The sequence below is a fragment of the Varroa destructor genome, unplaced genomic scaffold (assembly GCF_002443255.2).
Source record: "Varroa destructor unplaced genomic scaffold, Vdes_3.0 BEIS01000003.1, whole genome shotgun sequence".
Classification (NCBI taxonomy): Eukaryota; Metazoa; Arthropoda; class Arachnida; order Mesostigmata; family Varroidae; genus Varroa; species Varroa destructor.
The window spans coordinates 43,376,277-43,403,634 of record NW_019211456.1 but is presented as its reverse complement, the minus strand read 5'-3'; the positions used below and the strand labels follow the sequence as shown (position 1 = coordinate 43,403,634).

Below are 27,358 nucleotides of genomic sequence, written 5' to 3'. Positions count from 1 at the left end.
CTTCGTCATGCCGTACATGCCTTTGATAAGGCGACCGCCAAAGATTCCTCAGCCAAAGATTTGCTCATCCATTTGAGCTACCACTCCTAAGCAACCAGTTTCGAGTGGACGTTTTTATTTATGTCAGAAAAGTGCATCGGTAGTTTTACTGTAACAGAAGTAGAAGTTACGGCTCAGAAAGTATTTTCGTAATCACCACTTCTTTGGTTCAGGTATCAAACAAATGTGCTTTCTTATTTTGCTCAAATATTTCTTTGTTTTGCTTGAATTGGGCGTTTAGCAGTAACCAGCACCAATTCCGACACCTACGAGCCGTGGATACTGGGGTTAGCCTTTTAGCTACAGATCTACAGAGTATATACTATCTACCATTATTATATTGATTTATTCTAGTGCGTATCCGTCGTATTTTCCATAATATTTGAAGTGGGTCTATAAGTCGATTTTTGTTTGAATTCCAACTCAGTGGTATTAAGGTGCCTAACATACATCAGGTGTATGATACTTCAGCCAACGACTAAATTTATGGGTGATAAAATTCTGCGTAGGTACAGTACAGTATAACAGAGTTTCATTTTGGCCACTTTTTTTTCTGGCACACAGTTCCCTGCATAGACGCAATTTTAGTCAACTAAACGTGCCTTGGAGATATCTAAGCGGCAAACATGAATTAAATAAAAAAAATTATCTTTTCAGTTAATCCGCAGCCTGATAATTTTTTTTCGAGACTAACACCATACTAGAGGTTCATGCACTTTCTAAAAATCTCTATATACGTAAAATTATAGAAACATAGTTATAACCAAATAAAAACTTTCAGTTTTAACATAACACACATTAGTCACATAACACACAAAACAATTATAGAAACATAGTTATAACCAAATAAAAGCTTTCAGTTTTAATATAACACACATTAGTCACATGACACAAAAAAATAAAAAGAATCTAAATAAATCTGCCACAAAACACTGCCAGTAACGAACCAAAGTCTGATGTTTTCGTAAGGAATATAGCAGAGGCAATTAAAAGAAAAATTTTTGAAAAAAGATATGTATTATAAAAAGGTAGGTAAGAAAAAAGATAAAGAAGTCCTCAGTTTACAGGAAAATGGCCTGAAAATGTAGAAAAAATTGATTTCATACTTAGAGAAAAAGCATATATTTTTTATTTGCAAAATAAATAAAGAACCAGCAGGAAACACCTCACAAACCTGAGTGTTACAAAAAAAAAATTAGGATGGTATGGATAATCTCCATGTTTGTTATAACATCGTAAACTTCGTTTTCTTTAATTGAACTCTGCCTTAGCCCTCACTATACATAATATTTTTCAAACAGTGCTAGTTTGTTAAACTTTCTTTCTGCCACTAGTAACTTCTACTCTCCAAATTAAAAAATCAGAATTAGCATAACATAAAAAATGGGGTTTACAAAACTTTTACTTACTACAAAACTCAAAAACTACTCCATAAATGCTTTTTACTTATTTAGAATCTAGCTTTTGAGAACTTATGTACGAAGTTTAATATCCTTTGCTATATTATTGGCAGCAAAGTGTAACCGCAGTGCCCGCTAGCAAAATTTATTGCTCATTCCGTACACTTTATTCTTGCAACTCCATCCCAAACTCATTAAAGCAATGTAGCGGCACATTCAGTAGCACATTCGTAGAGACGATCAGATGCGCATAAGATTCAGCTGTATAATAATGGGGACGATGAACATATTCAAATGCTCGCGGGTCGCCATCTTGTTTACAACGGCCATTTTACCTACTGCTGTTGATGGTTGTGTGCCTGTGTGTTGGGTGTCCACGGTCTTACTTTCTTGACTATCCTAGGCAGAAGCGTATAGGCCCTTGCGGAGACAACTGGCTGTGATTAGCGCTTGCTTGGTGTCCTGGTGGCTAGTGTTGTGTGGAAGTGGGCGCCGCCTAGAAGTCTGACTGATTGACTCTTAAAGGGCGATTGCGTGTGTTTCAGTGTCTTGCTGTCATCGCCTGTGAGAAAACTTCAGTTTAGGCATCGCCCGTTGCCGTTGAATCCTGCCTAACGACGATCGGTTGCAGGAAGCACGCACAGGCCTACAACGCGTTCATCTGCGCTTTAGGCAGAAGCTGTGCACAGCAGAGCGAGCGTAAACGAAAAGCAACCAGCCCTTTGGCACGCTAAAGCTCAGCGATCTAGACACCTCGTGAGACTAGAACATTAAGTTCCCTCAACGTACGCCAACAAAGCCGTCAACTGCCGCCGAACAAATTTACCGGGAGGAGCGACTATTAAGTGATCTAACAACCCACAGCTGGGCAGCCATCTTGCTGCTTGGACAAGAGTGAGTGTTTGTCTGTTTGTGCTATTTTATATGCTAGAAAGGCACTTCACAGCTGAAAATCCACAACCGATCCCTTAAATTAGTGCAATTAGCCGATGAGACAAGGCAAGGCTGGATTGTTCCACGGCAAATTTGGCTTTTGTCGTGAACGCGTGCTTATACGCATTGGATGCACGTCGTCTTGCCGTCGACGGTCGAAGTAAGCGACAGCGCTTGCAGCGAAAACCAGCTTCCCCCGCATTATCAAGCGCCCAACAATAACAGTAGCTTCTGGCCGACCCGAGCGTGAGTGCATAACGAAAACGAAGACTGCTTTTTTAGTGTGTTGTGCGTCCAGGTGCTTGGTGGAATCAAGAAAAGCCTAACTGGGAGAAGAAAAGACTTAAGGCTCGACTGTGACTATCTCCTTGCTGAAGATTGCTCTCCGGATTCGCTATTGGTTTCGCCCGTCACGCATTGGTCGCAAGCATTGTTCTGCTACTACGACAGCCATTCGCGTGCGGGTTGTGCGTTGTGCTGTGAAGTGGTTGTGGTCGCGGTGAATTGTGTTGCGCCCGTATTAAAATTTCTTGCATTGCATCTAGGTGCTGTTGCTGCTTAGTTGGTTTCTTAAGCACAGTACAATGGCGTGCGCCACTCTAAAGCGACACCTCGAGTGGGATCCTCTTGGGGCAGGGCCCCATGCGATGAGCCCTAGGCCAGCAAAACGTGCCCGACGAATCATGGCCGGTAGTTCCTTGGCAATGGGGTCTTCGAGGCAACAATATCTTGACCGGCAGCAAGCCATGACGCCGTCGGCGTTCCAGGACGCTGCACCTAAGCTCACAAGTGGTAGGTATCGTTCTGTAGTCCTACAAAGTTTCGAAGAATCTGTAAATGATATAAGAACAGCCAAAAACAATGATGGCTGCCTATATGAATATTAAAAAGATAGACACATTGTAGTTACAGTGGGTCTGTTCTAGGCATTTGTTAATGCCTTTAGTGGGGAACAATCAATAGCAACTGCTGTTTGCCGTTTCGCAGTTTATAACATAAACTGCGAAACGGCAAATATGAAACGGAATAATCGTCTGTTTCATTTATAATATAAGCGTCACAATAATAAAAACACAATAGACGAGACATTGAAATGCGCAGTATAAGCATGTACTTATGTTTTTCATTCAAATGTTCAAAAAAATTTTAAATGCGGTAGACATTACAAAATAGCGTGCACTTTAATGTGTCACTAATGGAAAACTACGGTTTCCTTTAACAGTGATAAATTCAAGTTTGTTCGTTATTAACACTTCTTTATTAAATTCGAATTCTAAGAAGAGGTCCCCAATCTCGAATATAATCGGTGGTTGACTGTTGGTAGGAGAATAGGTGACGTCGAAGAAACGTCTAGTCGCTAGTCTAGTTTCGTCTAGTCTAATTTTTTTAAATGGCCTCTGCTTTGAAGTCTTTATGTATTAACCTTTATATCGGAGATATCGGAGGATCGCGTGATATGATTACAGTTGCTGCGTGAACCGTAGCTCCCTGGAGTTACTGAAAAAAAGTGGCGTTGGTTTAATCTAGATCAGTTTTCTAACTAAGCCCAGACAAAAAGTACGAAAGGTTTGAGTATTTTGAATTATTTGACGTGGAAGCTCAAGATTATAAGAATTCTTAGTGCTTGACAAAATCGTAGAGCTTGATACCATTGTTTGTGGGGTCATACTTCCAAGGTAATAGAGGTTCTTGTTTTTCTTCTGATGAGTTCTCACAACCGTACTTAAGACACTTCGAACGCGTGATCTCTATTAGACAAGCGAGGTTTAGGTATGCTTGTGGGAACTTTTTTCATTGCATTGGAATTTTCTTGCAGAATGCACGAGCGTTTGTTATCTGAGCCCTGTTGGTTAAATTATCGTAACTCTACTCGGATTGTCGAGCAGTATATATATATTTATATATATATATACGACCGAGTCTGGGGTTTAGTGGACGGATTAAGTTGAAAATGGCATTTTTTGTTGCGTGCCTCATGGGAATATCTATGCGGAATATAAAGCCGATTGACTACATAAGTGTTACGTGACAAAGATGTTTAAATTGCGAAGGAAGCTATTAAGAGCCGTTGCTCTGTTATATATATATATATATATATATATATATATATATATATATATATATGTTTAACGCGACGATTACATATATGTTTATGGACGAAGTGCAAAAGGTAACTTTAGTCTATCCGTATCGATTAAATATACATCGTAGAATATGGGATTGGGCGGAATTTAAAGGGGAGCTAGGGCTTTATCCTGAGTAGAGCAGTGCGTAAAAGGGACCGATTGGGCTAATACGTTTTCCCTAAAAGGTAGTTTCCTTTTTACCTGTAACGCATAGTTTTACCTCAGTTTTTTGACGATTTGCTATATAACCGCTGAAGATATCGAAGTTTCTTTTTTAGGGCGGGGACGTAATGCTAACTTCGATAATATGCGTAATGCTTTATAAAACCTTAACACTTTAGTGTATATATGAATAGACGATACGTATTCTTCTATTGAATTATAACTTCATAAAAACATAAAATCTGCTCTAGATCTCAGGCTAGGGTTGCTTGCACATTTATATGTTGAGTAAAATTTCTGTATTATTACATATGGTTAATTCTGAAATTGAATTCAGTTTTTTATTTATTTTTTACGAAAAAATAACCTGACAGAAAAGCACAATCATTTCAGAAAGGGATCCAATGTGGCAGAATAACTGTACAAAACTGACAAGTTCATTAATCTTAAGTAAAAAATTGACTAGATTGACAAATATAATTATTTGAAGAGTTGCAACGAGGAAGCAGAATAAACACAACGGGGTATTAAAAAACCGAGTGTTTTAAAGTGTAGGTTTTAGTATAGATTGAATTGAGGTACAACACGAGTTAAGTATAAGAGCAGACTGGTGGGATAGTTGCAAAGCGGCAGGAAGACTGTTAAAAGGCATTAGTAAGAGAATGTGCAGGGTAACTGCAAAAATATGAATGGTGCTAACAGACTGAATCAGAAAAATTGAATTACTGTAGCATTTACCTGTAACGAAATAAAGGAATCAAACATTGGTGCAGAATCTTGAATTGCAACGTGACTCTAAATCGAACGCAGTATTTTTGGCTCGGTGTAGCGTAGATAAGTTTCTTACGTTGGTGGTGTCCGGCCGACCAAGGATCTGTTTTAAAAAAATCGCGTGTTTAGGTTCTAGTTAATACCTTAAATATGTGTATGAGAAAGTTAAGGCACTTCTGTAAACTAGATTTTAGTTCCAAAAGATCTGAAACAATAGGAGCCAATATTTATATACTGGTGGTCCAACAATACCTTGTTGCCGTAATCGATAGATCTTGATGAGAAATGCTATTTATATTCCTATACTAAAAATCGATACTTTGGAGTAAAAGAGGCAGAAAATCCGATTGATCGTATCGTTTCACCAATGAAACAATGAGATGATAGTGAATCTTGAGTAAACTCATAGAACGAGTTCATGTGATGAAGTTCAGCCAACATGAGCTCCAGCATGCTCCTCGACTTTTGAGCAAATTTTGAATGTCAATTTGGAAGTTAGGCTAGACAAAAAAAAATCATATCCGTTCATTGTAGAACAAATTAATGGAATAGCTGTCAAAGGATAACAGGTTAAAAGAACTGTTTACATTATGCCAGGTATAACATAAACAAATTACTTTTAATTATCAGCGCAAAGCAGGCACTGGGCGAAGCCAACGGCCCCGTCTAGTTGCCGACTATCGGCAAATGTTTTCTTTTTTTTTGTTGAAACCATTCATTATTGGATTTGATTAGGTTTTATCACATCCCATAATAAATAATAAGATACAAACGACCCTTACCCATTATTTTGTTTCAATAGGCTATTCAAAGGAAAGCTACAAGGGGTCAAGTTACTTGAGCTTGAGGACCTTGTTACTAATTGCTAAAATTTTATACTATTTAGTTAGATCACCTGAGTGATGGTTTTAATTTTCAGAACTGATTGCAAGTTCCGTATGCAACGAAGTACGCCGATTACAGAAACGAAAGCAACTTCCTTTTGGTCAGATCTGCGATTCAAACTCACCGCCTTCATCGCCAACGAGTAGCGGAAACAGCGCAAGCTCTTCTGCCGCAGTAGCGGGTTTATCTGGAAGCAGTTCGTCTACCTGTCCACTCTTCACCTTTAAACAGGTAAAGACAGCGTTAAACGAGGGAATTTATTGAAGCAATAGAAACGAGAATCTTGATCTTTCCTAAAGGTTTTTAAATCTTACCTGCGTCATATATTGTAAAAATAAAATGTAAAAAAATGAGTCGTGATTTTCATATGAAATAAATTACGATAATAATAATGAGTTACACATAATTTTTATATAATTTATAATAACAGTAAGTAATTTGTTGGATGCGCGGAAATTATTCCTCATATTGATTCTGTGTCATAATCACACTTCGAACCTACTGAAGTAATATACTTCAATAGGTAACAATTTATATTATGTTAATTGGCTATTGATATTGAAGCAGAGATAACTTCTCGTCAATAGTGTTCTAGCAGCGCTTTGAGAAAGCAATTGAATATATAGTACTTCTTTGTATATATCGTTACTGCTCGGTGTCATTTACTGTTTTCACTCGACAAATCATTTTTCATTCATCTTTATACTATTCCTGCAATTTTGGTATTTTTAAAGTTATGTAACTGACGGTGACTTTTTTTCTTTAGGTCAACCTGATCTGTGAACGAATGCTTCGCGAGCGTGAAGACGAACTCCGTCAGCATTACGACCGCGTACTCAATGACAAGTTGGCTGAACAGTATGACGCCTTTGTCCGCTTCACGCAGGATCAGATCCATCGACGATTTGCAGACGACCGCGCCGGGGCTCCGTCATACTGCTCGTAGATAGCCAAAGACGCAAGAAGCGGCTCGCGCAAATTGTACTCTCCCAAACTCGCTTTGCCTTCCTGCCTATCTCGTTATTATGTCGGTAGTGTGCCGTGATCCTAGAGAACCTCGACGTCAGTTTTTCAATAATTAATGGCACAACACGCATGTGAGGTCTCGAATGGGAAAAAGAGTTTTCGCTTTTTGTCTTTATGGTTTTGTGTGTACGGAAAAGGCTGGCGAATCTGCTATCTTTCATCAACCTGAGTGTAACACAGGATAAATTACTAATTGTTGCCTTAGATACAATGCGAATGACAAATAATTGCGCGAAAAGGCCAAGTCACGAGGTCCGTGGGGATAGTCTCCTTTATGCATAAATAGAGTACAGAATTTAATTTGAAAGATTAGCAACGCGAAAATTGCTTGAAGGACGCGTTGTCTGACCAGCGGTTTGATATGTCATTAAAAGTAAAAGAAAACAAAGAGAAAAAAATGAAACAATCCTGATATTTCATGAGGCATTATGAGCAGGAAGAAGCAACTGGAAAAAAAGAGCAACAGCCGATGACGGGAAATCGGTGTCATAAAGGACGACGAGATTTTTCGAGGAAGAGCGCGATTCTAAGAAAAATAGTACTGTATACTCCACCATAGCATACAGACAAACATGGACAAATTACGCGCATGCAATGGGACAAGCCTAGATCAAGAACTAGCAGAATCGAATATCTATTAAGAAAAGTAATCATAAGAAAAATGGTAGATAATTGTCGCATGTATAAAAAACGGATGAAGATCCATATGATGAAGTCATTTCTTCAGCATCTCAACGAATGTGGAGTGCTTAGCCGTGATGGCAGAAAGGGGCTTGGTTAGTTGTACTGTTAATAATAGTTACTGTCTATGAGGAAGAATTGAGTACAATATCTATATAGATTTGAATATATATGCCACCATCATATGCCTCACAAATGAGTGACGGGTACGTCGGCTGGTTGTGGTTAAAGAGGGAGTATGCCGGCATGTGACACCATAAAAGGGCGAAAGTGATTTTTTTAAAAGAATTTATTAAAACTAACAGAAGATCGTTGTCAGAAAGACCGCCCTAGTGGGCTGTGAGGTCGATCGATCGCAAAAGTATCAATGGCAGTACAACTGAACGACCCGGGAAATGGGTTTCTTCGTCACACATACTATTGTTTATAAGATCGGACACCATTTGTGGGCTCTGTCTGGCTAAGATACGATGGGATATTCTAAGATAATGTGTTTCACAATTCAAGATAGCATCAGTCACGCAGCATCGGTAGAGGAAAATGAAGTTGGGGCTTCCTTTTGTTTAGGTCGATTCTTCAAAAGTCATGGGTTCAGGGCAAACTTGTAATCCAAATTTTGATGAGAAAATCGGAAACAATTGGCTGAAGTGTCTGAAATCATAATTATGCTGCTTCTAAAAGTAAATTTAGACCGGGGCGATAATTAAGCTCAATTAATAGGTATTTGTACCATTTGTCGAACGTGGTTGGCATTTCATTTTCTGTTATTAGTTACTAAAGTAGAGACGCAGTGCTAGTATTACAAAACAAAGCAAAAGATTAAAGGTTCATTCAATTCAGTAAGAAATAAATAGGACAAGGAAGACAAGAACACAAACGCGGGAGGTACACATGCGTCACATACGTTGGAACTGCTGACGCTGCCATATTTAAGTGGCGTATTTGCTGTTATCTACGAAGATGAAAAGAGCATTATACTAAATATATATAAATATATAAATAAGAAATAGATAAGGATTCGTAAATAGATTCGTAAATATTTAGGCTGGAGTATGTGAATTGAATAGGAGAGGTAACATTTAAAAACGTGCAGAAAGCAAGCAAAGAAGAGGAACCAGTGGGCTGCGAGCAAGAGAGTAGTGTCAAATAGGCATGATGAAGAATTGATAATGTTAACGAGGATTTAATTACGAAGTTCGAAGTGTGTGCGTGTGTGACTGGGCGTACGTCTATTGGTCGAAAAATGGAGGATCATTGTAGACAGATATCTTTATTTCCATTATTATTAATTAGTTCAATAATTTTGACGAAGAGAGTACAGAAAACAACCGTTGACGATTGATTCGTAGGGTTACGACAATTAATGCAAAGGATGGATAATATTGACAAAAACACATGTTTATTATTATAATGACGATATGATCACGTAAATAGTGTACTGGCCAAATAAAAGCTGAAGCCGGGACCCATTTTATTTTGTAATACAAGATGAGCTGCTACAATCACTGTTATTAATGACATATTATCAAAACCAACAAAGCAGTAACAATAAAGTAATTACAGTAATAACAAAATGAAAGTAACCATCGTTAATGTGTTAAAAAAAAAGGAGTCAAAATGACGAGTTATCCTCGATGAATCTGCATTTCGCCTGTTAGTTACAATAGGAACTGGAAAGCATTCAACAAATGACGAATAGATTTGGCGTAAATCGCATATATAGCGTATCTTTACGCGCGGTAGACGTCTTGTGTAGTTTATTAATGTTATGCGCATCCCCGTAAATTCTAAATGGCTTGATTATCAACAGATAAGGTACGCACACCATTGACGGTATGTGCGAATAAGTTTTTACAAACAGCGTGGAACGTCCTCCTCAACAACGTTAGCAACCCTAAGAAACTTGCATAAGTTTTCAATAAAACAACATGAAAAATGGGTACGATATGAAAAAATCCATGACTTTTGTATTAAAATCGCTGTTATTTGGAAGAAAAGCAGCAAACTACGATGCAGTAACAGAGTCAGCATTAGTTCAGTTTTTAAATATTATTATTAATCACTATCCCCTGTATAACAGTCATAATAGCTTATTTGTTTTCTATACATATTTCCTATATATTACCATTTCTGCGAGTGAATTACGGTTGAGTGTCGTTGTGCGTGTATGAATGCGTGTACAGATAAACGAGAGCGCGTCTGTAGTTAGGCACGAATAAAATACGCTGGAGAAAGCAGCCAACCTAGCAATTATATACAAACAGATAACATGAACGTATATAAAAACAGAAATATAAAGTCAAATTTAGGACCACAACGAACAATAATCTATCCGCGTATACTGGAAACCTATAGCTTCATTTCACTCTTTTTTTTGTCATAAGATTAAACTGAACATTTGCCTTACGTTTGTGCTTCCCTCTCCATTTCCGCCTGCTCGATTTTAACTATAATATCTAATTAGAGAAAAATATCTGCCGCTATTAAGCAGGTGTAGTAATTAAGTTCTGTTTTAAGCATAACGTTAAGTCCTTTGTTTACTCCCGTATCTAATTAATATACGATGTGATATATGCATAAGAAAATGGGCGTAAGATAAGAATGAAAATTAGGCGTAGGAGAATAAACAACCACCATATGCAGACAATAGGGGAATACCTTCTTTCCACAAAGGAGGTATTAACCAGTGCTAAAGATCATTTAGTGAAAAATGCGCAGTCTTTTGACGATAGTTAAAAAACAGTCAATATGAAACAAAGAATAGAATTTTGATTAGCGTTGTTGCACACTAAGCATACGTTAAAATACTGCAATTACATTTCTTTAAATTATTTTTCATCTGTTGTTTGCTCTCCTATGCCAAATTTTAAAAGGGAATTATAATGAATAAAATCCGTCAACAGTTACATCGATATCAGACGCGAGAGCACCAATCGCTTAGCTGAACACCAATCTAGTAGCTTCTGATAAAAAGGAAGCTAATCGGGGATCTTTGTTGCCATTCCAATAATTAGCATCCATCTACAAAAATAAGAGTTAATTTAAAAATCTCGTCAGTCCCCAACTAATCCATTATAGATAAGAAAAATTGCGATAATGGTATTTAGCAGTTGCTCCGTGGTTGTTATCGAGCTGTTGATGTTTACCAATGCTAATCCCATTGAAAATATACGAAGAGTATATATCAAATAATAGTAACGGTAGTTGACCTGCAGGTATGAGACCGTTTCTGCTGTCATAGCGGAAGCCGATCGAAAAATGTAATGTATATAGTGGCTGATTAATATTATCATGGTTAAACAAACTCGTATTAGGAAATAAAAAATACGAAATCGAAAACGACGCGATCTTAATAACTAACAGAACTAGTAGGTGACAACAAACTGAATTAGATGCAACGCGTAAACATACATGAGCAGCAGTAAACCGCAAAGCGGCATTGTGTCGGAGAAAATTACACTATGAATAGTTACACAGAATTATCATTATTATTATTATACGAATGAGTGTCATCAACTAATAGAGGTTTTAGCAGTTCGGCATATAATTTCTATATTATATTTCAAAACAAAAAAAAACGACAGTGACTCATCAGTGGACAGTGCAAACGAGATTGAGAACTATCGATTACGTCAATAATTCTAAAAATATGGGATAAATATTTAGAGTTAATCGATGATCAACAAGAGAGGACGATGTAGGTAATGTTAGGACCGTATGCGATGGATACAACAAATAAAGGATATAAGCGCAATCACGCCCCTGATAACAAAAACACTTTGTTAGTTTTGCAGCGTTCGAAGAAAAGATATCCCTGGCAAGCTTAATTATAAGCAACAAATTTTCTTACAAAGAGAAACATTGGGCTAATTGAATTACCACGAGTGATGTCGATCGCCGAAATACAAAACCCGGTGGATCTTATGTAAAGGAAATCAAATAGCTATTATAAGCCCACGTTAGCGAGAGCCTATACCCAACTACAACAACACTGCGAAGCACAATGGCGTCAAAGGTAGAACCACCATTCAATAGTGTTATTATCAAAAAATAAATAATAGAAACTGTGGTGAGAAAAGTCTTTTTGCCATCTGTTCTGAGAAGGATGAACGCTAAAAAAATAATGCGATGAATGAGTTGAAGTAACCTATAGTCTAATCGCAATGATGTATTGGCAAAAGATGGTAATGGCGATGATGACTATTGATAATAAAGATAAATGACAAAAATAAAAACATTGTCTACTGCACTTGTAAGCTTGTGAGAGTGTTATTTGGAACATTTGTTTACTAGTTTAAAGAATGATAATTTTTACCGTACAAACCTCTAATAGGTAAGAATATGCTAAAATAAAGGACTAATGGACCCAATACCTTTCACAAGTACCCGTTATAATTTAACTTGAATCCTAAAGAGAAAGGACCCTTTGCCGTCTGTTCTGAGAAGGATGAATGGTAAAAAATGATGCGATTATACAAATTTACCTCTTTTACATGTGTTTATTTACAAGTATTATTTATTTTTTGCTTGCTATATTTATTAGCGCTAATGCTGTCTACCCGATCTGGAGCACATTTTGGAGTTGTTTTTTTTGGATGCTTTTTGTTCAAAATCTGTTAGGAGTCTGCGTGTTAAAATTGTAGCGCTTGATATCACATACATTTCAATATTTGTCAAGAATTTATTATCTTGACAGAATCGTGCCCTTTTTTTCCACAAGGAATATCTAGAAAATTGATCTCAATGCCAGTCAAAAGCCCGTGATAAAGAAAGAAGTAACAATAGAAGTAAATTTAAACCTACGTTTTCATGCCAAAAAACAGAGTAAAAACAACGCCTTCATTAACGCCGACCGCGTTCAGAGACACAGAGTTTTTGCCGCCGCCGCCGCCACACTGTCGTTAAAGAGCACTATACTGACAACTATGAATTTTGTCGTACACGTTTCATTACGCTTTGCAGTTTAATGGTCAATTTTTATTCGTATAGCAACAATTAAATAGTGCAACTAGTAAACATCATCTCAGGATAAGTATTTAATGTCTGCCTGTTTGATTGTGGCGGTTGTCATTGTCATCATTGTTATTTTCACTGCAGGCGCAATGATGTACAATGGTGATCGCTGTTGACAGGGCCCAAGTCAAAGGGTTTGAGATGACTACTTTTTTTTGTAAGAATTTTACCGCACAATTTGTTCGCCTGACCAAATTTACATTGAAGTCTACATAAAGGGGGCCGTTCATTCATATTGAAAGTAACCGTATTGCCAAAAGGAGGCAACGCCCAGTAGCATCTTCGTACGCGCCATGCATATCACGACGGTGTTCACAACTGTGGAAATTGACACCAACATGTACACAGACGTACAAATAAAGGTTTAGAGCTTTACATCCATCACTGACATCAATCATTTCTTTACATGGTTGGCGCAATTACCAGCACACAGAATTCAGACCACCAGGCGATCGTAAGCTTATTAAGCAAATACTAACGCCGCATCGTCATGAGGTCCCACAGATGTACAAATCAAACAAAAAACATAGCGTTTGCTAGCAAGGCTAACCTTAGCTATTATTTTTCTGTCTGTCACGCTTGGTATCACATGACATCATTCAATATAACACATGTTCCGCTGGAAACAAACGTATTTGTAGTTATATACTATTGGCCTTCGCCCTCATATGTATATATCTAACCATATGCATTAATTCGATGACTAGGCTGACAAATAAAAGTCACCTTTTTCGCTTACCTCTGATATTAGCTGTTACATTATGTGTATAATTAGTTCAACACAAGTTGTGTATGAATCTTATGATATAACTTAGCCCAAAAATACAGCCCTAACAGTCACTTTTGAAGCATTTCAGGCTCACTTCAATGTCATTTATTTAAACATGCTTTATCAATTTTTCCATCGAGTTTCACAGTACTTATTGTCATCTTTTCGATCGAGAGCATATTTGTTAGAAACATTATAATGACTAATAGTCATAGCGTAAATGGGATTTTAGTGACAGTATCAAATAGCATATAATATTTCATATATTGACAGTATTTAACTTAGAAAAGGGTGCCAGGTAAGTTAGCAGGCAAAGCTATGGTATTTGCATAAGCTTGATGGGATTGTGCAGGCTAGAGTGTGTAATTTTATGATGGCCCTCAGTTGTACATATTCTAAAACAGAGCAATGAGGCTTCCATTATCGTTATTGGTGTAGGCCCATGGTCATTCGTCCGATACTGGCCGTTCGACATTTTTGCTGACTATCTAAGCTGGTGGATTAGGCTTTAGCATGATAAAGTGTCCCTTTTCGTAATCGGAGCTGCTGCGTGTTGATTATTTGATATTGCTGTCAAATTCAACGCAACGTGCATCTGACGAATATGATCTGCTGTTTGGTACTGTAGGAGTTCAACAAAGCTCAAGAAAGCTAGAGAACGATTTATAGACTAATCTAGTTCTAGTTCCGACGTGGACGCCAGTGTGGTTAGGCTGAGGTAATGACGTTTGTACAATCCAGAAAGTTCATTTTTGATTTTTTCGCCGTCCCAAGAAAGCATCGCTATCGGCAAGAACTTAAACAGATGGCTTCGAGACTGGCCACGCGGTTAGATCTGATGTATATAGCCCTCGATATATTTCTATGACAGAAACAAAATGCAGAAGATACAGCTACAAAATAAGCTATCGATTATCTTGGATAACATGGGTCCGCGTGACTAATCGCTCTTTGTATTCTGTCCTTGGCATTACTAAATCCCTTTTGTTAACCTCCACGACTAAGAACATATAAATATATATTCCATCTTGAAAAATGAAGCATAACGTGAACTCTACGTGGGGGCGACGAACACAGGTAAACTAAGCTCATCCAAACCAGATACACAAAGTAAAATATCGGAGGAACAGTGTTGACCATATCGTACGTCCCCATAGAGACATTTTGTATTTGCTAATATATATTCAAGTGGCGAGCGTAGCGAAGCCATCGATAGAACATGGCATGAAATACAGGGTATTTTAATCCGTTGTACATAAGGATAGGACGCTAAAAGCTACTGAACATCTGATACTAAGCAGGACGCACCTTACAGTCCGTGTTTTTGAAGACGACGTAATTCTTCGGTAGTAAGCGATTTGGAAGCCCAGGCATAGCAGGAAATGGAACCAGCTTTACTTGCTTTCAGCTTGTCACGCCGTGCCAGCGTCATGGGTGGGCCTTGCTGAGAGCTGCTCAAACAGCGGAAGCTAGGTGCTAGAAAAACTTCTACCAGTGACAAGTTTAGGTAGCCTGTTAACATGCGGTATATGGATATCTATAAGGACGTTAATCTCATGAGATGAAATCGTTAACCTATCATAGCGTCTAACGGGAATCGAAATTGAGGCTAGTAGCTCTTAGACGAGTCTCGTAGCAGCCTATACAATAAACAAGCATGTTGAAGGTTATCGAGTAGTGATTTTTCAAAATTGCAATTTGAACATTTCCGTCCGGTACTTGAGCCATTATGCATTGTTTTAGACGGCCGGCGCCTCTCAGTGCAGCACGAAATAGGCGCATACCGACGACATCACCACGTGTTCTAAGCTTTTGGGAGACAAGCGCGTTACCACTGCACCAACAAGAGGCGAATATTGTACTGTCTGGTTTTATCCAGTGGCTTTAATTCATGAAGAAATCTGTAAATCAGCTTGATATAGAATCCTTTCGGTGATCCTTAATATCTGTATATTTTTTTTATCTGGTGTTATTTATGGCCACACAGCCAAGCGTAGCTTAAGCAAGCTTCTAGTTAGTTTATGTGTGTGACACGTAGTCGACCAGGCGAGAAGTTCACATCAGCATATGCCCGCATTTTCCTTAAATAGGAAAAGTTATTTTTACCATATAACAAATAAAAATATGTTGTAATATTATAACGAATCACTGCAGCAAACATTGACCTGTTTAGCACCATATTAAATAGGTCTTGTGGAGCTTTCGGGTACATTAATGAAAACTTAATTTTTTTAATCACACATGTTACGGAGTATAACTAGATCTGGTAAGTGTACGTGATCCTTGATAGGTAATCGTACTACGTAAATCCTGTTGGTGATAAGCATTTATTATTTGCAGAAAAAAATGTCTATCTCACAATCACGAAGGTTGAGCGTTGTTTGCGTTACTGCATGTCGCCGAGATCTTCCCAACCAGCGTAACGACGCCACGCCATCATCGTAAATGCTCACAACAGTACACTACAGTACGACGCTCATGGTATTGTGCGCCTTTTTCTCTACGGTCTTCTCCGCGTTGACCGTTGTTAACCGAGACTTGAAAAAGGCGTACTAGCGCATTGGTGTTTAGGGAAAGTAATATTATGAGAAGAAACGTCACGATACCGCTGCTGTTTTACACCGCGTGTACCATGTTCGACGGAGGGCGCGTTCGTCTGTTGACTTGCAGCATTTTAGCGGCAAACGATTACCGATAATTTTCTGTATCTCCACCCGTCGCACAACTTGTATTAACAGGTGAACAACCAGCAGTATCATCCTTACCTTGTGCATTGAGTTGACGATAGTTGTGTACATTAATGAAAATTTAACAGGACTGGTCAGTAGATGTGAGAATGAGACCGTATTATAAATGTCGTACTGTTTGACTTATTGGCTTTTTTGACTCATCAGATGCGGTCTCACCAGTGTTATTCGTGTAAGGTTAAACTTATAGTACAGTCATAGCAGTTAGCAATCTAGATATAATGACAATTGATATTTGGTTATAGGTTTAGGTTGACTTGCGTCCACATTTGCCATACATTTGCCATGGAAAGTACTTTTTAGATGAATCCCAATGCCATTTCGATTCGTATGGTGCACATTTTATTTCTATTGGTTTTATTTGCACGTATAATCAATTGTTGTCACAAATCCCGTTCGATTAGGGTACGTCTAGCAATACTGCGAGAACGCTGGTTGAGATTCCTTAATATTACTTCGACTAAATATTTTTTGTGCTAATTGCGATCTAAAAATCGACTTAAATTCCTTATCAGTGTTATATTAAAAATATGGCAAGTCTGCTAACGTTGACCATCAAAAATAATAACGTCATGCTCCGTTTTGCCGTTGTTTGCCCCTTTTTAGAATTTACCCTCCATAACAGATTTGCCTATTTACTGTACTTCTAAAACCGAATGTCCGTGTGTGCGTGCCTCCGTATCCGTCTGTTCAACCTAAACCAATCCTGCGGTGTAGTCACCTTGAGCTAATTTTTTCAAAACGATTTTTGGCTTTTTGAGATATAGCGCTGAAATAATGAATTTTTCTGAAACAGTCAGGAATTGATGAAATATGTTGATCAAGCTGGGCGATTAAAAAACCGAGAGGAAGAAATGGAGAAAAGTACGGTAACGTATTAAAAGAACGTTTAAACAAAACAGTAGGGTTTCTGTGTCAAAAAAGTATCGATCGTTCCTTTGTGCGCTCGTTTATGCTTCAGACGCCCAAATTGCTGTTGTCCACATTGACAGCACCCTTACTGGATTCAATGTGAGCATGTAAGATCTTTTTTCTTGTCCTATTCAAATGCCATAAAGTGAATCTCGAAGAAGTCACATCGGTTCACTCAAAGTGTTCACATCTCTATAACTTGCGGGCGTCATTGATATTTTTGCCGAGAAATAACGAACAGATTAAATGAAGAGGTGAAACGCGTTAAGGGTAACAGGGTATTGAGATGACAAGGACATTCCGACAAAAGAATGGGAATAAATGTGTGACAGTGCAGGTGTTTGTGGTCAAATAAAACTTCAGACTGGCGTCACGTGCGTAACCTAAAATTAACTTCGCATGCAGAGGTGGGGTAAGCATCGTCTTGGTTTATAATAGTTTGAAAGGCAAGGTTGGCAGAATAGACGTAGAGTGATAACGAATCACGTGACAGTCACCTTCATGCAGAATATCATCGGGGCGCAATTTGCCCAGGACATTGTTGCAATATACAAACATTGCCTCTAGGCTAATACCTATGAACACTTTCTACAGCCTTCTTGTACGGTAACAAAAGATCGCCAAGACCTCAACGGAAATGTCACGCCAAAAACAGGTACGACGTAGATTTTTTTCATTGAAAATTGATGTAATCCAAAAATAGTCAGCAATTGGTACCGCTGTATATTACAGCGACTGTACTGTCGTTGCTAATAATAACAGTTGAGAGGTATCAGCGGCTATTTTGGTGTATATATACAGAGATCCATCTTCATACACCGAATGGACGGTGACGCCTGGGAGTGTGGTGTCAGATTTGCACGGTTTCGCAGCTCAGCCCACCTTTAACGGCGCTGACCAGACACCAATCAAACGTCAGAGCGATTGCTACCTCTATGGCCATCTCCAATGATCGAACGAAAACGAGCCCTGCCCATTAATGTGCGTGTCAGTCTATCTGTTTGTCGCATTAGGAGACTATGCTCGAGATGCGTCAGCAGTACGCTCTATTGACATGCTGATTGGCAGTCGCTCTCGGCGATGGTGCTGCTTTTTGTGAAGCTGACGGTGGTGTCGCCACACAATCGTAACACGACGCAGCAATAGAACGAACGTCATCGTCATCCTAATCATTGATTGCTGCTTCCCGTGTGCCATTAGTACCCTTTTCGTGCGACCTCTGCTAACAAAACAACAGCAGCCAGGTGAGCGTTGTCCCTGAGTTACGACGATGAGCAGCTCCTCGTCGTGTAGCAAACAGGGTACTTTTTCCATGTCAAATCGGACCGTTTACAGGTTTCGGCTGGGCTAACTGATTGGGCTGTCGCCCAATGTTATTCGAATGGCAACGCACACTGCGAAACTATATGACGGCGGCTAAAGTTGAAACTCTTGTTGGTTAGCGAGAAAGAAAAACCAGTAGCGAATGCGTGTACCACGCAATCATTTAGCTCCCCGAAAGGCTAAAAGATATTCGCCGATGCGATACATCGTATTGCGAACAGACAGACTCATGTGCCCAGTGCGTTTGCCTTTTCACCGTCATAACAAGAGCAAGTGTTTTAGTCGAGAGAACACGTATGAATGTAACCGGCACACCTCAAGGCTTCATGGTTTCGCAGAGTATGACGTCTGTTACCTTGATTGTCATAGATCTTTGACATATCTAGTAACGTGGTGTTTTCTAACTTTTATTGTCGGTATGTTTATGGGTTCTGTTGTTCCTCACACTGATATATTAGTCGGTGCTAATGATCTACGAAGGTGCATGTCGGACGCCCAAACACGAGTGGAACTATTCCGTTAATACGTGACTTAATCATACGTTGCACGATACTGACGTGCTCAATGGATGCGGATTATGCTTCAAAAAGGCCGTGTCCTATATAGCCTGATCCACCGTTGTCGGTAGCCTAGCCAAACAGCGTCCTGGAAATGCACAATCCTATATAATTATCATCATTTGTGAAAAACATTATTGTTAAGGTGCGCATGTGTCTGTATGGTGAAAGCTTGACTTATCGTCGTGTAAACTACCTGGTTAACGCATTTCTGCACTTCTTTACCGAGAAGAATTAATCGCAAGGTAAGCTATAGCATGGTAAAAGGCGACGCTTCGCGCAGCGTCGCGGAACGATTAGTCAATGTTTAAAAGCAGACATTTATGTTTCGACGTCACGAAAATAACAGCTTTTACTCGCTATAACGATACACACTCGACGCACGAAACGCTTTACTTAATTCAATTGGATTTCTCAGTTTAGAGTTTATCGGGATCTTTGTTAGCTCCTATTCTAGTGCGCATTTGTTCGACACCCCACAGTAACAGAACTATTGCTATCGCCAGCTAATACCTAATGACTGTGTAGTAAATTTGCCCCCTGACCATTAGTGCTTTTAAAAAAAGGTTGAAGAGACCGTTTCTAGGCAGCAATTGTTGTGATAGAAGTAAGTGAATCATTATTTTTGCGCCATCGATATAACGTTTGTGTAAATAGAGAAAGTATAAATATCTAATCTTCAGGGTTATGTATGTTCAGCGCATAGTGCTAGACGTCGATGACGAAACAAACGAAATATAATAGATTTAATTCTGTTGTCTAATGTCGTGCCGAGATGGTTGCAAATCTCAGCATCTGATCTCTTCGCTCAAGTTTTTCCGCACGCAAATTCGAAAAACATGAATGAAGACTGGTTTTGCATCTGGTCAGCGATAGATGGTGTTACTTTCCATTACCTAGATGAAACAGAATTCTAAGATGGAACTGAGTTTATAAGTTTATAGATAGCCGACGCCCGTCTTTATAAAGGCGTTACGCAAAAAATTACTTAACGAGCCAAATGCTCAACAACGAAAACGTAGTTAGTTGCTTTATTATCGACCAAGGGCCCTGGAGACGTCAACTTCCATTAACTGATGATGCGAAGTTATTTCAGCTCACTGACTGCCGACTTCGGGTTTCGTGTTGACTGACTGATCCTACAAAAGGGTTGTTGTGTTATAAAAGCAAACGAGGAAGCAACAGTTAGAGATTATATTAAACGAAAATGCACGCAACCTAATATTAACAACATGGAGCTCACGAACATATTGTGCCTTCATATCGAGCCGCTAACGGCTGTTAACGCTTAAGGTCGTTCATTTAGTTCCTATTAAGTAATCTCTATCTTTTTTCAAAAGCAACATATATAACCGCGGCTCACAATACTGCGAACAAAACTAATCGATGTAGCCTTCCAGCTTTTCAAATTAAATAAATATTATTGAGTATGATACACCTTGCACTCGTGTGCTTTTGTGTCTTTACCCTTTTGCAGTCGTTTTCCAGACCCCCAAAAATCAACCCTGGCGTTATAAAGCCTTATTCGTCCATTCTAGTCACCTTAAATGGGACAACGTTTGTATTATAGTACATATGTAGGTACGAGCGCGAAACATTTTACTCATCGGCGCTTACACGACACGTACGCGTACATAGATATAATGTGCCACAAATCACGCAGGTGTATTCAGGGGTTTGGGTTGGTACGAAATATCATTATTGTCTTAGTTCCGTCACACTTATTTACCCCAGCGTGACACTGTGTTCCAAGCTTCTGATACAAATTGACGTGACAAGTCGTTCGTTTTCGTTTGGATGGTTTGTGGGACTTCGTTTTTTCTGTTACATGAAATTCATCCATTTTTACGAACCACGAAACGAAAAACGAATATATATATATATAGAATTCGAAGAGCTAGCGAAACAGTTTGTTTTTTACGCAGAGGATGGCAACAGATCACATGGACACAATAAACTATTACTAAGATTTAATGCGAGGAACAGACTTCTGCATGACACTTAAGCTTTCAGCTAGGCATCGTTAATAAGTGCAATATTATAAAAAAGACGGAAGAATCAACTGGTGTTTAAAAGTGATGCGGTCTCTCTAGCTGACACAGACCTGAACAGCTTATTAATGAATTCCCTAAACTTACGTCAGGGAATAAAAGAAAACAAAAGCGTACTCTTTATATAAGTATACCCGGTATCTTTAGAAGTAATAAAAAAAAAAAAAAAACAGAAGTTTCAGAAACTAAGGAGGCTCGTTTGTATCTATAAGAAGTTAGATCTCGTTCTTTCATACTCAGCAACTAGACGTAACAATGTTGTTATCACTATAAAGAGACAGCATCCCTTGACGCAGTCACGATTATTTGAACATTCTACCACCGATTAACAACTTTATAACTAATGCTAAGTCACTTACAAGGATATAGATATATTGCGAAAACAAATGGTGCCAGCCGTTGGACGAAGCGAAGGCAAGGGTTGGCTGTCGAAGGGATGGCCGAGCTTCAACGCACCAAAATCTAGGTGGATAATGAGCCTGAACACGGATACTGTCGATTGTGGACCTTTTTCTGAATATTCTAGTCGAAATTGGATGGCATCTTGGCGCATGCGATTAACCAGGATGCATGGAAAGATATGGATAGGCAGGCTCATTGCCCGCTGCGTTAGTAGTTAGGCTGTAAAGCTTCAATGGATACCCGTGGTCGTTAAAGTGCATTTAATAGAGGTGGATCGAAGCGGGGTTACTGGTAACTCAAAAACGTAGTAAGCCACTATTTGTCTTAATGTATATATTTGGTTGTGCTTGCAGCGCCCGAATTTACGTTTAATCAATTTCGAATCAGAACGAGTGACTGTCAAAATCGTTGTCTGCCCTTCTGGAATGCCGAATTTTCCGGGTTAGTGAACTCGGAACCTTCGAATCGCTCGAATGTTTTGACAGGCTCCGTTATCTAAATTTCTGAGTTAGGAACTTTGTGAATGTAACAGCACAAACTACAGCTCGAATCTTAAACACATTCCCGTCACAGAAGTGAACAGTATCGAAGATGTGTAATAATGTAACATCTTGTAAAATACTCTTTAAAAATAGCCACGATATCTGCGACGTTCAGCTAGACGAGAATGCGCAAACCGTATAGAGCTAAAGGGACGGCTAACTATCAAGGGAACAGCACTATTTCAATAATAACAGTACGATAAATTACGGTTATTCTATAATAACTTGTTTGGCCGATAATGAACCGGCCCTATAAATTGTATAAGATGTCAGCTGCTTTATCTCCTCCACTTTTTCATAACACGATAACTGTAATTAGACAGAATCACGCCGTTGAAAAAAAAACTTTCCACTAGTTACAAAAATGTACTATGCTAAATCTTTTTTCATTCTGTATGTTGTGTTTAATAGTCAGGACAAAACGCCTGGCCAACTTCGTGACGCTGGATCAAAAACGAACTGGAAAATGTCTCGGCTTTAACGCTTGATAACGTTACTTTGGTGTTGAAATAAGTGAAATGGTATTTGTTCGCTCGGGTCGTACTGCAGTAGACGTTCTGATTTTGTATTACACCTTTACCGATTAGCATTAATGTCCAGAAATTTAATTAGGTGGATATCTATGTTTTAATTATTGAATTGAACTGTTTCAGGAGATCGAAAAGGGCATTAAATTAGAAAGTTATTTGTGTCAGACCCTGTTTCCGTCGCCTGACGAAAATGATCCATCCACCATAAGCATTAAAACAAATTCTATCTTAATATTACATTATTAGAGTGGAATAATATGCCGACTATATAATAAAATATGGTTAATTACTATAGCCACAATCGCTGACGTTGATGGAAAGCCATAAATGATGTTGTTACCCATTAGGGAGAACTGAGACATGCAGTGTCGCGGTGGCCTAGAATGATCGAAAGATTCAATATTTCAGTGTCTTCACTATGTGAAAACCATAAGTTTCTAATAAAAAATCGCCCATCAGATACATTTTAGAGATTGTAAACCATGAAGCCCAGTCGATGGGGTAAAGGAGTAGTAGTCTAACGTGCAATCTGTGCTATTGTGTTTTATAGTCAACGTGTCCATCGGTGCACTCAATAGTTCAGGTAGGCGGCTTATACGAATACAGGGGTTTTTCACGTTCTGTGATATTTACAACGCTAAGTTTCGTTTCTGTTTGTTATTTGAAAAAAACCATTGATAATCAGCGTTTGCGTACGGACTCCAAAGGTATGATGTTTTATATCTAATTATGCAAAAGGTGTAAGACATATTTCAAATGTTCATACGGAACACTTCTATCTTCAAGGTTTATTACTGGAAGACAGAAATGGCAAACGGAGTTAATAAAAACCAAAGGCTAGTTATTGTGCTAGTATCTACTTGTGAATTATTTAAACTGGAGCCAAGCTTGAGATTATACAAAATATTCTAATACGAATATATATATATATATATATATACGTATATATATATAAACATTTAAAATATATGACGTGATCAGTTCACCTAAAGGACAGTACAATTATTTTTTGCAGTATAAAATTCTGAAAAATTCAGAATGTCAATTTTTAAAATAAGTGTAGTAGTTTTTAGTTCTTTTTATGCTTACTTATATGATGGTGGTAAGACCATCGAATAAAGGTATTGCGTAGACAATATAAAAATTGTCGCAATATATTGTCCAACTCAAGATACTTTAGTTATTAAAAACTAGAGTTCAGATCAATACAAGGGGCAAATATTTCCTTCAATTGTCACCACTAATTACTCGCTAATTGGTTACTGTGTGTTCTCTCTGACGAAGATCACTTTTTTTCCGACTTGACAGGGAATTTTAATTGCTTTAATTTTTAGTCATTTCATATTTTGGTATTCCGACACAGATTTTACGCCTCGTTCACAGTCGAGTTCCGGTTCCAGTTTATCTATACGCACGATAATTGAATCGGTTGTCGGTAAATTGCTGCCGTCCTATTTGGACTTGATTAGGAGTTTTGCACCTAAATCTGCTCTTCTTCACAACTTCTGATACACGTTGCATTTTACAGGATTTCTTTTTATCGATTTCTTTTCTTACGGCGTAGTTACTTTATGTGGAAGTGTGGTCTGTTAGAACGGTATGATGTATCTATAGGCCTTGACCAGCTGTGCCACTACAGAAGTGGCAGCTCATTCAATTTATAAATACCTTTCTCTCGCCGAAATATTCGCTACGATTCGAGCTCACATAATAGGTATACTTTCGCAATAAGCTGCTACGCCTTAGCCACATGGCCACATGTGACTGTCCCATGTAGCCGGCCAAGTTGTGCTACATGGTTTAGCTTGTTACACAAGATAGCAAAACGCCTGACCATCTGGCCGTAATCTCCATAGAATCGTTTCTACGAATCGTGGAGTCAACAATCGGCCAGTGCGTATAAGAAGACCTATACGATCAGTACCTGCTCCGCGACCGCAGCGAAAGCAGGCGGCTGACCACAGGTCGACAGTCTTAAAAGAACGATCATCCAATCGATAAACCTGATTATCGTTTAAATGGTCGCAAGTTCTACGCTGTTCTGCTGCGATGAATGCCCTGGATTAGCCTTCACGCCTTGAGAGTGCGCAAATTAAATACGAACCTCATTTGGATTACCTACCCGACCGCGATGTTACCCTGTACTTGTATGCTAACAGCTCATTGAATGAATCACGTTCGTACTGTGTTACGTGTACTCTAATTCTAACTGCACCTGTGTCATATTGTTATGTGTACTTCTCTCGCTGTCTCTGCGGCGATAACCAATACTCTCTGACATTCCGGCGGGAACCAAGTATCGACGGCCCTGGCCGAACTCAAGTTGCAAGAGGGACAAGAATTTCCGTCACACTGACACAGAAAAACACCCAGCTACTCAGAATCTCTGAGCATAAAGGTGACGTACTAGTTGAGTATGCGTGGATCGTTTATGTTTAGCCGACATCGGCTCCACTGCCGCACACACAAGTACATGTCTGTATTAGACACAATCGAATAAGAAATATATCAGAAGTATATTGTAATTGATACATAAGGTCCAAATTAGTGCCTTCAGTGTCTCAAGCTGCGGCGTCCTTTCGCAGAACAATTGCTAAGACGGCAATCGTTGGTCTTGCGACAGCGGCACCGTGGCGTACGGTTAGGTTTGCCAAAGACAAACAATAATGGCAGCAGAAATCTCCAACCAGCTGTTTTATGCCATTCAAATGCTGGAAACACGTTGATTATGTATAATATAGATGGACCTAAAGCAGTCATTCAGATAGGCCAACGTTATATGCGCACGATATGTCTGCACGGATGCGCTTGATCCTGACGATCGCAGATTCGCTCTAGAGGGTCAACGTATGCCTCCTCGTGGCACCTGGTAACTGGTTAATGACAAAAGTAGAATAATTCTTACGACAGTAATAATAACGGTGGTGGACGTTCAGCGGAGGCAAACATCAATCCGCCGGAAAAGCCGTGGGCGGGAACGTGTCTTGATATCGTTCGATGCCAACACACAAAACGCTAGCCCGTTACCAAATATCATACAAAGCAGCAAGAAAAGCTAAAACCAATATTTTCTTGAGAACTTTCGACCTATTTTTCGTGGCTTGTTTTATCATATGGAGACAGCGAGAGAAAAAGAAAAAGAACAATTAAGCGAGTTTGTTAATAGCCCTTTAGTAATGCATAGCATACGCAAAACATTGAGAGGAAACTTAACGTTAGGAAAAAAATCGAATGTCTTTGAAATTGTTATAGAAAATAGACTGTTCACCTATAAAGGCGCATGACAGAAGTACATGATGTCGTTTAGAGTTGCCCGGAGTGCGTTACGCACGACTCTGTAGCAGTAAAACCCTCTTAACGAAGAGAAGCCTATAAGTAAGAAGTTAGCCAGTAACGAAATCTTATATATATAATAGCTTCAATAAATCCATATTACGGATGTCGTGATGCCAACGCTTAGGAGTAGTAGAGCTCTAAAAATTGCAAGAGTGGGTAAGTGAAAAATCCTAATTCAAATTCTCCGATTTTCTAAAAATCTGCATGTTGAAGTGGAACCATCGATATATAATGCTATAGTTGAGCGTGATTTGTACGTGACACGTGTTAGCTATACGTATAGCCTAAAGCATGTATGGTATGTGTCACGAAAATGCATTTGCTCAAATTAAACCGGCAATTACAAAAAAAAAAAAAAAAAAAAAAAAAAGCTATTATTGTACTATAGTTATCTCTCCCTATCTCTCCTTATCTTTCTCCCGCAACAAGATTGCTACTTAGATAGTTGTTGCTATTATTATTCATATTGCTGTAATTATCATTAATGTTTTCCGGTGTTTTTTGAAATCGTTTTCACCAAAATGGGCGAGGAGGAAAAACGGTATTTGGACTTATCGCCGCTTCATAACGATTCTGGTACTGCTAATGGTGATGCTGATGGCATTGACTGCTGCTGCTGCTGCTGCTGCTGTTGTTATTATTGTTGTTGTTATAACGGTTATCGCTAGACATTTTGCGAAATGAAGATATAATGACTTGCTGGAACGAATAGATCTTGGCTCAGACGGTTCTTGCTGGCTGGCTTGCGCCAGTTGGCTGTTAGTGCACGTAGTAACTCTTCGCTCTCTCCCCATCATTCAAAACGATAATGACCTGAGGAGGATTTCATTTTCCGTCAGATAGTTTGGCCAAAAACGGCCGAAGCAATGCGAATAACGGTCATAGCAATACTAGCAGAACGGATAATGCGTACGGCGCTGTAATCGTTCTACAAGAAGAATTTTCGTTGTCGTCTAGTAGATCAGTGGCGGAGATCTCAGCAGATCTTCCGAGACAAGCTTCCGCGCGTTTGGCCGCTATGAGCCGGATGAGTCTCCGTTTGAGCCTGCGTCATCACGATTATTGTGGCAACTTTCGCCTCGTCTTGCCCAACCATCAAGGGAAATCCGTTCGATATTCGTCGATGGCAACGCCCTATTGGATAGATTTTTGT

The 27,358-nt window shown here is 38.9% G+C and overlaps 2 protein-coding genes and 1 long non-coding RNA gene across 6 annotated transcripts in view; 2 read left to right on the top strand and 1 right to left on the bottom strand.

Annotated features, from left to right (window-relative positions):
• Positions 1-55: 55 nt before the first annotated feature.
• The window catches only part of LOC111246217 (uncharacterized), a 30,687-nt gene continuing 3,384 nt past the window's right edge, over positions 56-27,358 (bottom strand). The window contains exons 2-7 of one of the 3 annotated variants that reach the window (XR_015324486.1): positions 16,165-20,483; positions 15,114-15,293; positions 6,441-14,667; positions 5,399-5,534; positions 3,796-3,869; positions 56-3,203 (exon numbers count right to left, since the gene is read on the bottom strand). This is a non-coding gene — a long non-coding RNA (uncharacterized LOC111246217). Of the gene's footprint in view, positions 3,204-3,795; positions 3,870-5,398; positions 5,535-6,440; positions 15,294-16,164; positions 20,484-27,358 lie in introns of all 3 variants that reach the window. The other 2 variants (XR_015324485.1, XR_002671589.2) reach the window with 2 other exon arrangements.
• LOC111246215 (akirin-2-like) lies at positions 2,957-9,602 on the top strand. The gene is made up of 3 exons (XM_022795449.2): positions 2,957-3,164; positions 6,351-6,547; positions 7,083-9,602. The coding sequence occupies exons 1-3, from the start codon at positions 2,957-2,959 to the stop codon at positions 7,260-7,262; spliced, it is 585 nt and encodes a 194-aa protein (XP_022651184.1). The 3' UTR covers positions 7,263-9,602.
• Positions 19,449-27,358, top strand: part of LOC111247749 (serine/threonine-protein kinase OSR1-like) — a 40,524-nt gene continuing 32,614 nt past the window's right edge. The window contains exon 1 of one of the 2 annotated variants that reach the window (XM_022799060.2): positions 19,449-19,589. The gene's annotated coding sequence lies outside the window, so the exon portion shown is untranslated. Of the gene's footprint in view, positions 19,590-24,844; positions 25,268-27,358 lie in introns of those variants that run through there. The other variant, XM_022799059.2, reaches the window with a different exon arrangement.

Excerpts from the sequence above, each read along its gene's own strand:
- LOC111246215 (XM_022795449.2), top strand. The coding sequence starts at position 2,957 with ATGGCGTGCGCCACTCTAAAGCGACACCTCGAGTGGGATCCTCTTGGG. Across the intron at positions 3,165-6,350 it reads TGCACCTAAGCTCACAAGTG|AACTGATTGCAAGTTCCGTA; the intron begins GTAGGTATCGTT and ends TTTAATTTTCAG. Across the intron at positions 6,548-7,082 it reads CACTCTTCACCTTTAAACAG|GTCAACCTGATCTGTGAACG; the intron begins GTAAAGACAGCG and ends TTTTTTCTTTAG.